General features: G+C 38.8%; 1 protein-coding gene across 1 annotated transcript in view; it reads right to left on the minus strand.

The window, feature by feature from the left end:
• LOC110834409 (uncharacterized) overlaps window positions 1-17,564 on the minus strand; it is a 42,873-nt gene that overhangs the window by 14,246 nt on the left and 11,063 nt on the right. The window contains exons 2-3 of the mRNA XM_087349374.1: window positions 5,948-6,094; window positions 5,495-5,653 (exon numbers count right to left, since the gene is read on the minus strand). Of these exons, the coding sequence (XP_087205500.1) occupies window positions 5,495-5,653; window positions 5,948-6,041 (253 nt within the window). The 5' untranslated portion in view covers window positions 6,042-6,094. The remainder of the gene's footprint in view (window positions 1-5,494; window positions 5,654-5,947; window positions 6,095-17,564) is intronic.

Genomic DNA, 17,564 nt, shown 5'->3' on the forward strand with positions numbered 1-17,564 from the left:
TAAGTATCGTATGTGAACAAGGCACGTTTTTTATTTTGCGTTTACGTGTCGTTTAATTCTGTGTTTTGTAAATGATAGTTGGCAGGGTTCTGAAAGGTTAACAGCAAATACGAGGCTGCTATTTGACGCAATCTTCGTGCAGCAGACCTGTTGTTATGGCGACTGTTTTCACTTCTGGTTTGACAGATAAGTACGATTAAATTTGGACTGCTGGATGTGCGTGTTTTCAGTTCCTGGTCTATTTGCGTGAGTGGTCACGCGGCCAGCGTGTCAGATAAGTTAGTCCCTCGCGGGCGGAAGAATCCGGAATTCAGTCTGTGTACTGGAGCGTGAAATTGTAATCTCGTAATTTCTCTCTGCAGTGCGCAGTGAAGCGGCGGACATCCTACATCTGCAATCGGAGGGTGTCCGGTTCGAACCTCACGACACCATTTTTCAATTCCTGACCGACTCACCATCCACCGCATTTCCCATCTCATTTGATGGTACATAACATTTGTAGCTGTAGCAGTGTCGTTAAATAACATATAACGTGGGGCCCTTGTCTCGACGACACTCCTCGTTCTTCGATTGGGTGGAGGAGACGGTCATCAGACACGCAGTACAGTCGCGGAAAGCTGACAAGGGGTGGTCCAGCAGCTTTGGGATTAGGCGGTATAATAAAGGCGTACAGAATATTAAGATGTTAAACAGGTCTTTAGATTTCTGTCGGGTTATTTGGAGCATCGTAAAAAACAGAAGATAAACATGAGATTTGAGACTTGGAATGAAATGGATCTTAAAATAAATAGGATTGGATTAATCTGGATCAGAATATGTTATACTATACAGCTGTTGTGAATGCAGTAATTAGTGGAAAGTATCTTGGAAATAAGCACTCATCGCCAAATTTTAGGTAAACTCTCGGCATTGCAAAAGACGGCACTGAGGAAAACCACGAAAAACCACAGCATAGTCGATCTCCGGATCGATATTTGAACCTGTGACCTTTCCGAATATTAAAAAAAGATGGCTCATCACTCGGTCGCGACTTTTTGGTACCTAGATTGATATGAGGGTATAATATTAAAATGGATCAAAGATAAGTAGGGCTAGTGGTTGATTGTAAACACGGCAGGGATCCGTCTTCTTCCATGACAGGAAAGTTAAAGATGATGAAGGTCTTGGTCTTTCCGAGTCTGCGGGCTTCGAGACTTTTTGGTGTAAAGGAAATACTGTTTCAGAATTCTGAATTGGGACAGACCAAATGCTCCAACAGTGAAAGATGAACTGGAATTTGATAATAATGAAATTACTTTGTATTGACATCAGTGAGTACTTTTTAAGATTGGTGAAAACCTTAAATCTCACAGTGAGTATTCTTGAGTCTCTGAAATTGCCTTTGAACTTTAATTTTCTTTCTGTTATTACGATGAACTTCATACGTAATATAAGCCCACTTAAGCACCTTAACCTACATTATAAACCACAATTACCAATTACAACATTACATAATTTGTAATTAAATACAGGTTAGTTCCTCTTTAATATTATCTCGTAAATAAAGAAAGTCGATGTTATCGAAACCACGAAGCAAACCCTTGGAGTAAATATGGCGTGAAATTAAATCAGGTTGAACCCTTAAACTTTCTACGCGTGTAGCAGATGTAATGTGTTATTAAGCTTGCAAAGCCACATTAACGAAACCAATCCGGTTTTCCTCGAAAGCAGATACGTGTGATGCAATGTTCTTTATCGAATAAACCAAGTCATAGCTGACGTGCGAAGCAAAGCCTGTTTTACTATACTAGAGTTGCTATCAAAACATATGCGAGAAGAGAGAATACTTTAACTTTACAATATCTCTGATAAGAAATTAATTATTCGGTTTTGTCCGTCTAATCACAATTATATTTAAAATTTACAAATAAGATAATTAAAATATCATTTTATGTTCCACATCGAATAATCGATTTACATTTGGAATTTCGATGTGGAACATAAAATGATATTTTAATTATCTTATTTGTAAATTTTAAATATAATTGTGATTAGACGGACAAAACCGAATAATTAATTTCATATTTGATTCACAATATGACGCAATTATACTATCTTATGAATATCTCTGATGTTTGTTGCTGCGATTAGAAATGTTTGAATCACTATTCAAGGGATAAGAATTTATCCTCGCTGTTTTTTTTTCCCAAGTACTGTTCTTTCTACGTTTGTTTTGGAAATAAAAATGCGATGCACATTTAATATTTTACTTGTACACGCCCTTAAAGTAACTTTTTACACATTCGTAACGAACCTTACACAACGTTTAAATGGTGCTTTTAAGCAGTTGTAGTTGACCTTTCGAGAATACTGGACGCTTGACCTCTCCTGGCCTCCTGTGTGTTTCATATAATCTACAGGGCGGTACATGCATTTTGGACTCATTTTTATGACGTGGGTGGGGGGCAGTATCAAGGAAAATCATGACGTTTATTGCATACCAAAACTGGACTTGAGAACTTTCGATGGTAATGGATTAAAGGTTGGTGTAGGCTGCTTGGCACATGCTATTTATAAGATTTGTTTCTTGGTGAAATTACCATATTGAAATCCGTTTTACACGTACTACGAGAGAGAAAGAGGAAATTGGTGGGGGAGAAGTGAGAGACACTTCGATATCGGGGGGGGGGGGGGGGGGAGAAAGAGCATCTTATAGCTAGAAGGTCCCCAGGCAATGCCCGCTCGTCCTTTTGTTAAGGATAAAGTAAGAGTGAAGGCGTTAGTGTGATGATTGGCATAAAAGACGGAATTTTGAAATTTTGTATTAGAGAAAGCTGAGACTCTGAAGTCGAAACTTCAGAAATCAGTTCGTACCGCAAAGAAAACAACGCTTAACCGTTACAAAGATTAACCAGTTAATGCTGTTTAAGGAAATAGTTCTTTTGTGCACTGATAAACATAGAAAAAACGTGTGTTAATTGATAAAGAAGGTGGGATATATATTTACCATTGGGCCTTTGAAGAGAGAGGGATATATATGTACTTGTTTGTATTCTTTTATTTCTTGAACCCACGCAGAAACCCTGGAATGTAGTCATGGCGAAACATACGCACACATGCTCTATAACATGAACGTAACAAATAGTTCACTGTTATCTGCTTCGTACTTACACTCGCGTTGACATCACCCTTGTCATCGTGTTCATGCGTCATCTTTTGTTGGTTACTTTCAGTTTAAAATTAAGGAGGAATTAGTCGCTGTTGACTCTAAAAATCACAAGACTTCCATAAACAAATACATATATTTATTTTACAGTCTATACACAAACTTATTTTAAAATAATGTTGTTAAAATATTATAACATTTACAGTATAAAGTATATTATGTTATATTTATGGCGCTCCTTTATCGTAGTACGACATTACATTATTCAGCGCTTTTATTTTTGTTTTTGGACGACATGTTTCGATGTTTTATGACATCATCTTCAGGTTTATCAATCTGTATTATTTTAAAAACTATTATACATTTTTGATGCATTGCATTTATTGATCTTTTAGTATGTTTGTAGAATTTTCCGTCTTCATAATGATCTGGTGTCTGTATTTAGATGTTCATTATCTGTGGAATTAATTTCCAAGTGTTATTATGCAAATGAGTATGGAATTGACATAGGAAATAAATAAATATTAATATGATTGTAAATATAAAATATAATTTAATTTTAACAACATTATTTTAAAATAAGTTTGTGTATAGACTGTAAAATAAATATATGTATTTGATTCAACACAAACATGACGCACTTAAGATACAAATTCCATAAACAAACCTTGCGAGGAAAATAAACAATTATTTATTGTTATAAAAGGTGGTACATTTATTTTACATTGTTTTTAAAGGGTAAGTGTATCTGTGTTTGATTTCATGCGAAAGGTAAAGTTAAATCTCGAAATCGTTCGGTTATGATGTACCTCGCTGCAGAATGTAAATCAGCGTAGTTCAGTATCTGCGCTCGAAAGACCGATTTTATTTTTCGAAAAGGGAGATAAATAGCCGATGTCTTTGTTGTTTTATGAATCTTATCTTTACGGGTTGTACCACAGACCACGATTGTTACCTGCCCTTCGTTCGTATTATTAACACGTCTTTCTAGCCCCTTGACCTAAAATGAACGTAATATTTATGTCTGTAACAATTACGAACCTAAAAGTGTCAAAATGACAAAAAAATGTATATTTAATTAATGTTTGTAAAGTGACCGACCACAACACAAGAATCTTTACTGTAGAACACGATTACGTGGGGAAACTGGGACCGTCGAGACAACTGTGACGTCATTGGGCGCCATTCGCGAAGATGGAAGGTCGAATTATATATGTACATAGAACGTCGAACGATGAATATTGAGATAAATGGTAATGGAGAATTGTGGAAGGGGAGAATGTTGCTGTAAGGTATCTCGACTTACGCTAAGTGACTCAGATCTCATTCTGATTAATGCAGACCTGAGGCAAATAAGGTCTTACAAGTGCTCACTATTATGCAGTGACTGTGGAGGTCATGGTTTGAATCCCGTTCTTAAAATGCTGCTATGTTTATCTAGCTCAGACAATCTTAGCTATTACCGTCTTCTTTGACAATTTAAATTCTAATAGTAGCCGTACACACCATCTGCTTAAAAAAATACGTAAATACATTATTGAAACATAGATTTTTTTTGGAAGACTTAGAAATGTTTCCGAATATTTCAAGAAATGCAAGGAAAAATATTTTTTTTACTCTGCGGAGTGATATCTATATAAGAGATATTTATTTGTATCTGCAATAAATAAACATCAATTTAAATTAAGCGTGCGAGGTCACACCAAACGTATGTGAAAAACTCGAATAAGCTTACTCAGTTGAATTAAGTATAATCTTGTACGCTTTTTAAAATACTGTTGTTATTTTTAATCTTCGATTTAATATATGGTATGTGTAAATTCAGATGGTGGGTTTATAGTATTAGAAATTATTTTATAGTGAAAAAAGAAAGAAATAGACTCGCTATTTCAGATGCTAATCCGGAAGTGATATGTGAGATTAGCATTCATACACGTGACGTGAATCTGCAGTGTTCGTTTTGGCCCATGAGCGAAAGTGATAGATGATGGCTGTCCAAATTGTCGGTTGGTCCTTCTTAGTTGGCAATCAGAACTGAGTCTCATAGTTGAAGTTAGGCCAGGAAGTTTCACCCGAATTTATTGACAGTTCAGTCTTGTCGTGAGCAGTGAATCGCTTTCATAATTTATTTTTGTCCGATAGTTGTGATAGAAATTTTGTCTGTCACCCAAAGGGAAGAACGTATGTTGAGAACTTTTCAAAAGATGGATGCTGAGAGAACGTTTGGATACAAGAGAGCAAAAAAAAAATAGGCGACTCGAGAAAATTACACAAAAGTTGCCTCAATTTGTTCCAATCACCAAATGTTATTGGGGTGAGGTCAACAGCGTAGTTGTTTCTTGTGCTTACCTGTAGTGAGGTTGAGGGTGTAGTTGTTGGGGTTAATGGTGGCTGCAGAAGTGAAGACAAGATGAGAACAGACACACGGGTCTAGCTTCTCTAGGGCAAGACGACCCTCGTAGTAACACAACAGCACTTTGGTGGGAGCAGGCCCAGGGCAAGATCTCGCTGCAAACCACACAGGACATATAAAGTTAAAACTGAGATAGAAAAGGAAAAAAAATTGATGTTGCATAAGATTTCAGGTTCTTGTCTTCTGGGATGTTGCCCCGTGCCATAGAAATTTACCGATGTTTCGGAAGCGCTTACTGCCTCCGTCATCAGGACGATTTTCCTTTTGTCGGAGGCAGAACCACCTCTTAAACGTCGACAGTTTACACGGCGCAGCACCCCAGAAGACAGCCATATTCATAATTGCCGCTGACGTGATCCTTAATCTCGTAGAAGACGAGTTATACTCACGCGGGTCATCGTAGGAGACGGGTACTCTGATGGCGTCTGATGGCCCGCAGAACCAGAAGACAAGGAATGACAGAAAGGCGACCGGCGAGTTCATGGTGGCTGTAGCAGCCTACAGGAACCCCGGACTTGGCTATCCTTGGTTGGATCCTGCAGGCAGAGTACAACATGAGGATCGCGTTAAATTAAGGACCGGTCTCTGTAGAGTTGTAAATGTAAAGATAAATATTGCATTAGTTCCTGTCTTGATCCATAGACTCGCTGTCCACGCAGTCCCGTCTGTCAGATTCTGGGACGATTGGGGCAGTGCTGTCTATATCGTAGCAGAAATAATTAATTGACTTGAAATTCAAACAGAAGAATCCATCTATGCGAGCGCATATCCGATCTAATAAGCGGTGTTTAAATATCGGTTGACTCTCGGTCCTCCATTAATTTCTTATTTTTCTAGTGTCTCATTCTTGTAATTTTAGTATTTATTTAAATTAATTATTCGGTTTTGTCCGTCTAATCACAATTATATTTAAAATTTACAAATAAGATAATTAAAACATCATTTTATGTTCCACATCGAATAATCGATTTACATTTGGAACATTTTTTTACAACATGTTTCGGTTTCATCGAACCATCTTCAGGTGTAAAATTATATCAACAAACTTAAAACTCAATTATAATGTCTGTTGTGTAGCTTTTTGGTGATGTTCATATGAACACCTGAAGATGGTTCGATGAAACCGAAACATGTTGTAAAAAAAAATGTTCCAAATGTAAATCGATTATTCGATGTGGAACATAAAATGATATTTTAATTATCTTATTTGTAAATTTTAAATATAACTGTGATTAGACGGACAAAACCGAATGATTAATTTAATATTTGATTCACAATATGACGCAATTACACTATCTTATAGTATTTATTTGTTTATGTGGAATTTAGTGTTTCAGTCGGGTCACTGATACACCCACAGATTCAAGTATCCAGATTTGCTGCAACATTAGGGACTATTTAGAAGGGCGCAATGTTTTCAGGACAGCATGCATCATGTCGAGTCAAATCTCCTGTGAGACATAAAATACTAATAATTAATACTTAAGAAGAACAGAGAATGAATATTTTCGTACGTGAGTGCTTGGCTTGTGTAGGATAAGGAAATGAAATCCTACATCTGCGATTCTTAATCCTATGAAATACGTGGAAACTTTAACGTTGTATTTGTTTAAAACTTGTCAGTCTGATCACAATAAAATTCCTATTAAATATTAAAATATTACTATAATTAACATTTAAATATTTAAATGTTAATTATAGTAATATTTTAATATTAACATTTAAATATTTAAATGTTAATTATAGTAATATTTTAATATTAACATTTAAATATTTAAATGTTAATTATAGTAATATTTTAATATTTAATAGGAATTTTATTGTGATCAGACTGACAAGTTTTAAACAAATATATATTTATCACAATATGACGCAACATTATCATCTCATTTAACGTTGTAGTTAGCTTTATACTAGCAGGCCTAATTCTTGTGTAATTTGGTATGATCTGTCGAATGTAGGACGAGGACACGTAAGTCTCATTGGAAGACTCGTTAAATTTCTCATTTGCACTTAATTTTATACAGAGTGATTGGAAAGTCACGTAATCTATATTAATCTATTTATTGATGGCTGCAGTTCAATACAGTTCTATTAGATTAATAAACACACAATATCGCTACGACTATTCAAGAACCCACGAAGGTCACGTCATGTCCCATATTATTAGTTATTTTATTATTCTGACAGAATAAACACGTAATTGAAATTAATTATGAGTTTATTAAGGATGTGTTATTACAGTTTATTTTTCAATCAATTCGAAAGGATTGTTTGATTATTTTTTATAATATAATATTTTATTTTAAGTCAAGATAGCAACTTAATGCCGTGCCATAGCTCAGGTGGTTAGTCACCTGTTTCTCATCACGAAGACTCGGGTTTGTGCCCAGTGTAGTCTATAAGAGATTTTCAATGGGATGTACGTTCATTCGAGCTCCGTATCATTGGGCTCCATATTCACTCATGGGGGACCCGATAACGGCACTATTTTTAATAGTAAAAGACATTCATGAGTAATTTGAAGTAGTTTTTCACTTGAGAATTTAATTGCTCGTACTAAAGAATTAGCCACGGTGGTCTAGCGGTTAGAACGCTGGCCTTGTAATCCTGGGGTCTCGGGTTCGAATTTATAACTTGCGTTGGGCAAGGCCGTGGTCTAGGCAACACGGAGTTTTTCTCCGTGGCATCCCAACAATTACTCCATTCACACACAGAAGAAGGCAATGGCAAACCACTTCTGGATCATCTGCCAAGAACGTATATGAACAGGTCCCAGTCCGAGAAAAGGATGGAAGAATCCTGTTCATATGGACCTGTCGTCAGACAGAACACTGAATAAATAAAAAGATGAGGTGGTCTAGCGGTTAGAACGCTGGCCTTGTAATCCTGGGGTCTCGGGTTCGAATTTATAACTTGCGTTGGGCAAGGCCGTGGTATAGGCAACACGGAGTTTTCCTCCGTGGCATCCCAACAATTACTCCATTCACACACAGAAGAAGGCAGTGGCAAACCACTTCTGGATCATCTGCCAAGAACGTATATGAACAGGTCCCAGTCCGAGAAAAGGATGGAAGGATTCTGTTCATATGGACCTGTCGTCAGACAGAACACTAAATAATAATAAGATGAGGTGGTCTAGCGGTTAGAACGCTGGCCTTGTAATCCTGGGGTCTCGGGTTCGAATTTATAACTTGCGTTGGGCAAGGCCGTGGTATAGGCAACACGGAGTTTTCCTCCGTGGCATCCCAACAATTACTCCATTCACACACAGAAGAAGGCAATGGCAAACCACTTCTGGATCATCTGCCAAGAACGTATATGAACAGGTCCCAGTCCGAGAAAAGGATGGAAGGATCCTGTTCATATGGACCTGTCGTCAGACAGAACACTGAATAATAATAAATAATAACTAAAGAATTACGCATTCATTTTTATTGTTCCTGTAAGACATTATTTATTGTCATCCGGATCTAGAGAGCTGATGTAAATTCACTGTGAAATCTCTAATGTAATAAAGTACGTTATGTAAGAAGTTTTACAACCACTTAAGTCGATCTTTATACGACTTTAAACGATCCTCGACCTAAAGCTTGGTCTCGAATCTACTGTGAGATTAGATTTGAGAGACAGGTATATGTGAGCCAAGGTAATTGTCACTTGTAACAATTCGAAAATCGAACCGGTTTTAAGTTTTCCCGCCCACATGGAGGTGTCACTCGTTCGTGACGACACGTAGACACGTAGTAATTAGCAGCCTGAATGAGAAATGGCGGACCAGTGGCGGGCTTCTATGAACACGGTAATGAACATTAGGATTCCATTATTAAGTGAGGAATTTTGTGACTGGTTGAGCAATTATCAGCTTCTCAAGAAGGGTACTGCTTCACTGTGGTTAATTTTAGTTAGCCAGTCTTACATCTTAGCTTAATTTACAGTTTCATCTTTTGAAGCCGAAAAAAAAAGAGAGAGAGAGAAGAGAGAAAGTGGGGGGAGTAGCGATAGGCACTACTGTTATAATTGGGGGAGGGGTATAAAGTTGGTTGTGGGCTACGAAGGTTCCCAGGCAGTGCCCGCTCGTCCTTCAATTTTGAAGCCGAACCTCGTTTAAATAATATTTAAGAATTCAGTCCGTACCGCGAAGAAAACACAACTCATCACAGTTACGAAGGTCAGATTAATGCCGTTTTAATGAAATAATCCTTGTTTACAGTTAAAACCGTAGGAATCCATAGAAATAAAACGCGGAACCATTGATTATTGAAGAAAAAAGGGAAAATTTGTTAAAATTGGGTTTTAAAGGGTTAAACATATAATCAGCGAAAGTGGATCAGTCTGTAAGCTGGGAGCCAAATATTTGTTGTTTGTTTTTTGTTTCCTTATGTCTCACGCCCCGACGCTCATGGGCTCTGTGATTATTATGGATTACGAAATGGTATGGATTGGCAAGGAACAGGTTGTTTGTTTCCTGTTGTTTAATTGCCATATGGTATTCTACTAGAGGCGCACATACCACCGAGAACACGAACAGCCCGAAACCTGTTTTAGTTTGGCTTCTAAACGCGACTTGGACACGCCTTGATAGTTGTGATGACACAGTATCAGAGTCACCTACTGTGTGCTCGGACTGTCAAATTAAAATGTGGTGCACTTAAGGGTTCCGAAGAGTTACGCACTTGAATAACTCCTTGAAGCAAAGCTGTTGTTTGTAAGCTGATAACCGCATGGAAACTCGAAGGTTTATTGCTACGTTCAGAGGATTGTGAAATTATATAAATTTTGTGATGATATTAATAAATTATATTAATATTTTTTGATTACACAAAATTGAAACTGGAAGAAACAATATCTTTTAAACTAATTACTGTAGATGATACAGTGAAGACAAATGTTGGCTTTGGGGGTAATTATTTGCAGTATTAAACGATACTTGTCTAATGGTCATGCCTCTGACGAGCTTTGGGCATTAAAGATTGATAAGGAATGCAAAGGATTTGTCGAATAATGTATTATTTAACTTAGAAATATCATTATTTTACGTAAGTTGGCAACCTTGTTTCACAGGCGTTATTCATGATAATATTGCGCATATTGGTCACAAGACAGGACTCTCACGTAAGCAGGAAACACGACTAAGCAACATATTTCTTTATACACGTAAGTGGGATACTTAAATTTAATATATGGCTTAATTTGGGGAGCGAAGTGGACGTTTCCTGTTGTCTGTAGTCAAATTTCAACAATTTTATGATTGTAACAAAGAATATACGTAGTTATATGTGTGATTGAAATGATACAATGCTACAATTGTCTTTTTACTGACCTACAACGCCGCCACCACAGTTCGGTGATCGAGTTGGCAGCAAAGACAGTGAGCTGAAGTGAAATAACTTCCGAAAATGCAGAAAAAGGCGTGAGTTTTAATTGGAATGTTGGACGAGTTAAATCTAGTGTCAACATGTTATTAAATTAATACGTAATTAATAGAAAAATGACAATAAATAAAAAATAATAACAGTTGAATAAAATATATTTAAAGTAATAAGAATAAAATATATTTGGAACACTTGTAGTAAAATTATATAATTGATTCCAAATTATTAAATTTTTTTTATGAATTGTTAGAATCATATATTATGTAAACAAGGGTCGTGTGTAAGATGAAATTTGAGCAGTGTAAACTGAATTTCACTGTCACGTACGGAATTCACTGGTGATGTCCTAAGAACCTAAGCTGTTTGTTAAACAAAAATTAATGATTGGTAATTAAATTTAACGGTACAGCGATTGAGTACGTCCAATTTAACAGATTTTAAATTTCGAATCCACGTAACATGTTTTATATTCCATCTGAAGTGGAAATCTGCTTCAATGAAATTAAAATTTGTATTCGTGGAAAAATGTATTTTAGGCTCAAGCCTGGAGTTTGCCTTTTACAGTCTCTGTCATGGTCCCTGTAACACATTTTGGTGCCAGACGTAGGAGTCGAGTGGGTAAAATTCCTGCTTCGTGTTCGGGGGGGACTCGAATTAGAATTTCGGTCCTCAGTCGAGTTATAATATTTGAATGATCTCATGGGGATCTTAGGTCCTTCCAGACGAAGGACACGATGTTTTCCTTCCAGATCCTTTTCGATTCATTATTAATCATCGTATTATTTATTTCTATGTTGTCTAGTCTACTGATAGGATCGTTGAATAAATAAATAAATAATAGCAATAAATAAGATATTAGAGAAAATGTTGTGTTAAATTTGAATATCTTGATTTGCCTTACATGCATGAATATTTACATGTATGTAAATCACAGAAACGCAATTGCTCGATAACACGTGTGACAGACATGAAACGATCACACCACGTTTACCAATACAACTTCGAAAATCTAATTAAGGAAACTTGCTTCAGTGAGATTTGTATGTGTAGCAACATGTCCTCTGCGGCCGTACGCACTAGAATAAACCGTTCTAATTTCGTAACTTTGCACGTCAGAAAATGTTGCTAGTGGTGATCCATATTGTTTAACCGTGCAAGTAGGACACTGCTGAGGTCAGGTAACTTGGGGTTTGTGCGATCGTGACAGAGCCCCCGAGGTAGGTGTGGGTGGTTTTGAAGACAACAGGGCTGTCCATTTCATTCTCATTCAAATCTAGGTTACAGTCACGTACTGAGTAGGCGTGCTAGCTTACGAATCCGGATTCCGACTAGACGATTGTGATGAACCACGTAGATATAATTTATTTACAGACACTTTCATTACATTCCAGTCTTAGATCCTGTTCAGTGAGATTTTTGCCTTTTGAAAGTCGTCGTAACCTTGGTATGTCACAGGTTTCGTTCCGTGTTATTGACTAATTTCTTCAGTTTTCACTTACATTTGCAAGGAAGGATGAAGAATTGAAGAATGGTAATTGATTTATTTACACACACGCCCTTTCGTGTTATTTTAGAGATAATTGAAGGCAAGATGAATTTGTGTTGATGTAACGAGGCGAGAAACTCGACCACCTACCTACATGCTTACGTAAGAGAGAAGCAATGTAAGAGATTCTTTGCTTTACAGCTGTCTACAACCAACCGTGAACAATATTTCGCACATAACATAACTGGTTCAGTTGGTGATATGCAGGATCGTGCCTTGTACGGTGGGTAGAAGGTCTTTGGTTTGAAACGAAAAAGGCCGAAGGTAGCCTAGACAATCTTACATAAAAGTTGAAATTATTGTTTATGGGTCGATATCGGAAATTAAGCACGATGGACCTATGGCGTCTGAACCAAAGTCGTTTGTTTCGAAAGGAAGATTTGCAGAAATGGGAGCCCAGAACCCCGAAAAATTGTCCTGGGTTCGATTCTCGGTGATCATTTAGTCTGTAGCTCCAATATTAAGGACGAGAGAAGGAATTCGATGCAAAACCGACGCCGAGCGAGCGACGACTCAGAATTCCAAATATCACTGACCAAAGCCGCGGGATGGCATAAGGAACGATTCTGGTAAACCGACGCTGAGCGTCGCATTGCCAGTCATCTCTATGTTTAGTAAAAATTAGCCTCAATGTGGCATTGGACACGACAATAGAAATATAATGTCGCTACTGTAGGCGTTCAGACGTCGACTAAGAACTACAGATGAAGCCAATTTAAGCCTGCGGATACCTTTTGACGGATACAGACACACCGACACCAAGAGTTACGGCCTCGCCAAGCACCCCATATTTTACGCATGTGAGTCTCAGATGTCACTGAAAACGACCCTGGTAGCCCGACACTGCATATTGCCACACCGAAGGGCATATTTGGTACAGATGAACGTCGGGACGTCATCGAACACTCGGAAAATGGACGCAGAGCGTCGCGTCCCCAACAAACGATGCCGTCCTTACCGCAGGAGATACAGAGGATGCTGTTGGACAAGAAATTGTAAATTCGACGCCAAAAAGACGCCACATTTATCGCAGGCGAGCTTAGGGATGCCATTGGAAGCAACGCCGAGCGTCACGAAGCCAGTCATTGCGACGCCGCCAGCAGGCTTCATATTTGGGGCAGATGAACCTCGGCGGCGGCCAAGGCTTTAATTTGACTGTAGTGTCCGGAAACCGCCACGGTGGTCTAGCGGTTAGAACGCTGGCCTTGTAATCCTGGGGTCTCGGGTTCGATTCCCGGCGGTGCCCGAATTTATAACTTGTGTTGAGCAAGGCCGTGGTCTAGGCAACACGGAGTTTTCCTCCGTGGCATCCCAACAATTACTCCATTCACACACAGAAGAAGGCAATGGCAAACCACTTCTGGATCATCTGCCAAGAACGTATATGAACAGGTCCCAGTCCGAGAAAAGGATGGAAGGATCCTGTTCATATGGACCTGTCGGCAGACAGAACACTAAATAATAATAAGATGAGGTGGTCTAGCGGTTAGAACGCTGGCCTTGTAATCCTGGGGTCTCGAGTTCGATTCCCGGCGGTGCCCGAATTTATAACTTGTGTTGGGCAAGGCCGTGGTCTAGGCAACACGGAGTTTTCCTCCGTGGCATCCCAACAATTACTCCATTCACACACAGAAGAAGGCAATGGCAAACCACTTCTGGATCATCTGCCAAGAACGTATATGAACAGGTCCCAGTCCGAGAAAAGGATGGAAGGATCCTGTTCATATGGACCTGTCGTCAGACAGAACACTAAATAATAATAAGATGAGGTGGTCTAGCGGTTAGAACGCTGGCCTTGTAATCCTGGGGTCTCGGGTTCGATTCCCGGCGGTGCCCGAATTTATAACTTGTGTTGAGCAAGGCCGTGGTCTAGGCAACACGGAGTTTTCCTCCGTGGCATCCCAACAATTACTCCATTCACACACAGAAGAAGGCAATGGCAAACCACTTCTGGATCATCTGCCAAGAACGTATATGAACAGGTCCCAGTCCGAGAAAAGGATGGAAGGATCCTGTTCATATGGACCTGTCGGCAGACAGAACACTAAATAATAATAAGATGAGGTGGTCTAGCGGTTAGAACGCTGGCCTTGTAATCCTGGGGTCTCGAGTTCGATTCCCGGCGGTGCCCGAATTTATAACTTGTGTTGGGCAAGGCCGTGGTCTAGGCAACACGGAGTTTTCCTCCGTGGCATCCCAACAATTACTCCATTCACACACAGAAGAAGGCAATGGCAAACCACTTCTGGATCATCTGCCAAGAACGTATATGAACAGGTCCCAGTCCGAGAAAAGGATGGAAGGATCCTGTTCATATGGACCTGTCGTCAGACAGAACACTAAATAATAATAAGATGAGGTGGTCTAGCGGTTAGAACGCTGGCCTTGTAATCCTGGGGTCTCGGGTTCGATTCTTGGCGGTGCCCGAATTTATAACTTGTGTTGAGCAAGGCCGTGGTCTAGGCAACACGGAGTTTTCCTCCGTGGCATCCCAACAATTACTCCATTCACACACAGAAGAAGGCAATGGCAAACCACTTCTGGATCATCTGCCAAGAACGTATATGAACAGGTCCCAGTCCGAGAAAAGGATGGAAGGATCCTGTTCATATGGACCTGTCCTCACACAGAACACTAAATAAAAAATAATAAAGTGTCCGGAAAACGCTGGTACTTATTTGTATTTACAAAGAGGTTATGACATAAAGATATAAAAATAAAACTTATAGCAGACGTTTTCTTGTAGATAATCAAAGGTTAACAGAAAAACGGTATGTGCACAGCTTTACCCACGTGACTGTTGTATGTCTGACCTACTTAAAATGCTCCTTTATATTATACTGCCCAAAGCCAGTAGCCAATCATTGGCCAAAGGCTTGCACCTGCAACGGGAAACTAATTCGATAATGTTGGTGCTAACTACGTTGTTTGAAACAGAAATAAATGCAGTTGGAATGAGAATATAACAAAAGTTACTTCTCTGTTTTTTCTCTTCGATAATCGAAACTGAAATCAATGTGTTAATGACGAGCTGGTGTCCGCAGTAGGCAACAGCGTCTACGTAACTGTGGTCACCGCACCTATAAACCGGTGGTGTCTGGCTTAAGATTGGTGGAAAAAGTCTCTCAGACTGAACACGAGAAACGACATTCTTGTGTCTGCCGAAAAACATTGTGTTCTCGCAAAACCAACTCGCTGTTCTCCTGATTAAAACTCAAGACTTCCATGTGGCATGTAAACGGTATGGCCAACGCAATAGACAGCTACTAGTTTGTGACTTCGTTTGACTGTGGGTTGAATTTTGAAGCATTCTGTGCAAGGGACTTTCAATGCACCTGAAAATCGTGCGTGTTGGTCCACGTATTCCGTGCTCCGTGCATTATCTTGCCCGAGTTCCGATCCCTTTCATCTTCACGAGCGACGGAGACAGAAACTGCCGTCTCTTTGCCCTCTTTGTTCGCGGTTTTTCCATCTCGTGGACGTGGCTGGAATACGGAGCGTCGTTAATCCATATTATTTCACTTATAGTTAATGCGATTGCCTGCTACTTATATTTCTTCACTCTATCTTATATGCTTTATATAGATCTTCACTCTTATAACACAGCAAGAACATCGAATTCCTTTTAAAGAGTCCTTGCGAGATCATTTCGTCACGCGCTGAACCGGTCACATTATTTAATAAGAGATGAATAACTGCGATGAACTTTCAAAGAACTAGAGAAACTTTCTTGAAGATTAGATCAAAGTGTCCTTAATACAGTTTTGTCGTCGTCTTCCTGAACTCGGGGAACACGTACACAAGCCTCGATATGGCTACCTACTTCCGGTTTTTGTTTACGTCACGTGACAAACATCTTGGACCAAAGTCGTTCTTGAGGAAGCCATTATTATCTCAAGAGTTCTCTCACCTTTATGGAACACGATGATTAATTACAGCCGTTGTTTCCTGTTCTGAACCAATCCAGTCCACGCCCTCATGCTCCATTTTAATATTATCCGATTGCCTTCGCCAAAATATTAGAAATAGTCTCATCCCTTCAGGGATTTCGACATAAATTGTTTTCGAATTTGTCTCTGCTCCCATGTCATATCTTTGTCATCTAACTGGCAAATTTAGTGAAGGAATTGCTGTCTTATTCTTCAATTCCATGTCAGGATTCGATAAATTGTTTCACGAACAGCCACGTTCGCAGGGTCACAGCTTCTGAGCAGCGGCCTAGCGATCAGGGTGACCTTGAATTTAGTGTCACGAAAGAGGTTTTTGGAATCTGTTACACGGGGGGGGGGGGGTGGACCTGCTTCTGATTTAACTTTTGTCCCATAAAACGTGATTATTTTTAGGTTGCATTTTATATGGCACACTCTGTACAAGATACCAAAGGTGTGCGTTCACCATACCTTCGACTGTGTGTAATGTCTTAAGGTAAATTAAGTTTCTCTTATGAATAAAAATGGCGAGGTAATAAGCATTTCATATGCTGGCAAGGCCACGTGTTGATTGCAGATATTTTGTATGCATGCTTTTACGCTGAGGTAAACTATGGAGGGGTACATACGCATTGGGAAACAGGCCTAATCTTACTGAACGTCTTACAAGATACGTGTTTACCGCAATTTTATCTTTTAATCTGACAGAAGGGCGACGGACGGAAATCCTTAACTACCTGAACGACTGTCAGCTTATAAAGGACGAGTCTGTTCCTTGAAGTCCGTGTGTGTATGAAATTTCATGAAAATCCTTCTACCGAACGGCTGTTAGTGACTTAAAACACATGGGTATGATAATGTAATGAACTTAAAGTTTTATAAAATGAGGAAATTTGGCAAAAAAAAAATAGTAAAGCAGTCAATTGTACTCGAGCACTCTAAGGATTTTAGTGGTTGGACTCAGTTATTTTAGACCAGTGGTATTCAACCTTTTTTGTTCGCGTACCCCCAGATATAATTTCTCTTCAACTTTGTACCCCCAAAGTTGTTGGTGTATAATTCAAGTTATACATAGTATATAATCTACATCTAAAATAAATTAAATAAATTACATTACTGATTATTCAGTGTTTATCATAAAATAATTTTTTTCAAA

This window comes from Zootermopsis nevadensis, unplaced genomic scaffold, assembly GCF_977971745.1.
Source record: "Zootermopsis nevadensis isolate Lab colony 2312 unplaced genomic scaffold, Znev_1.0 Znev_ptg000016l, whole genome shotgun sequence".
Classification (NCBI taxonomy): domain Eukaryota; kingdom Metazoa; phylum Arthropoda; class Insecta; order Blattodea; family Termopsidae; genus Zootermopsis; species Zootermopsis nevadensis.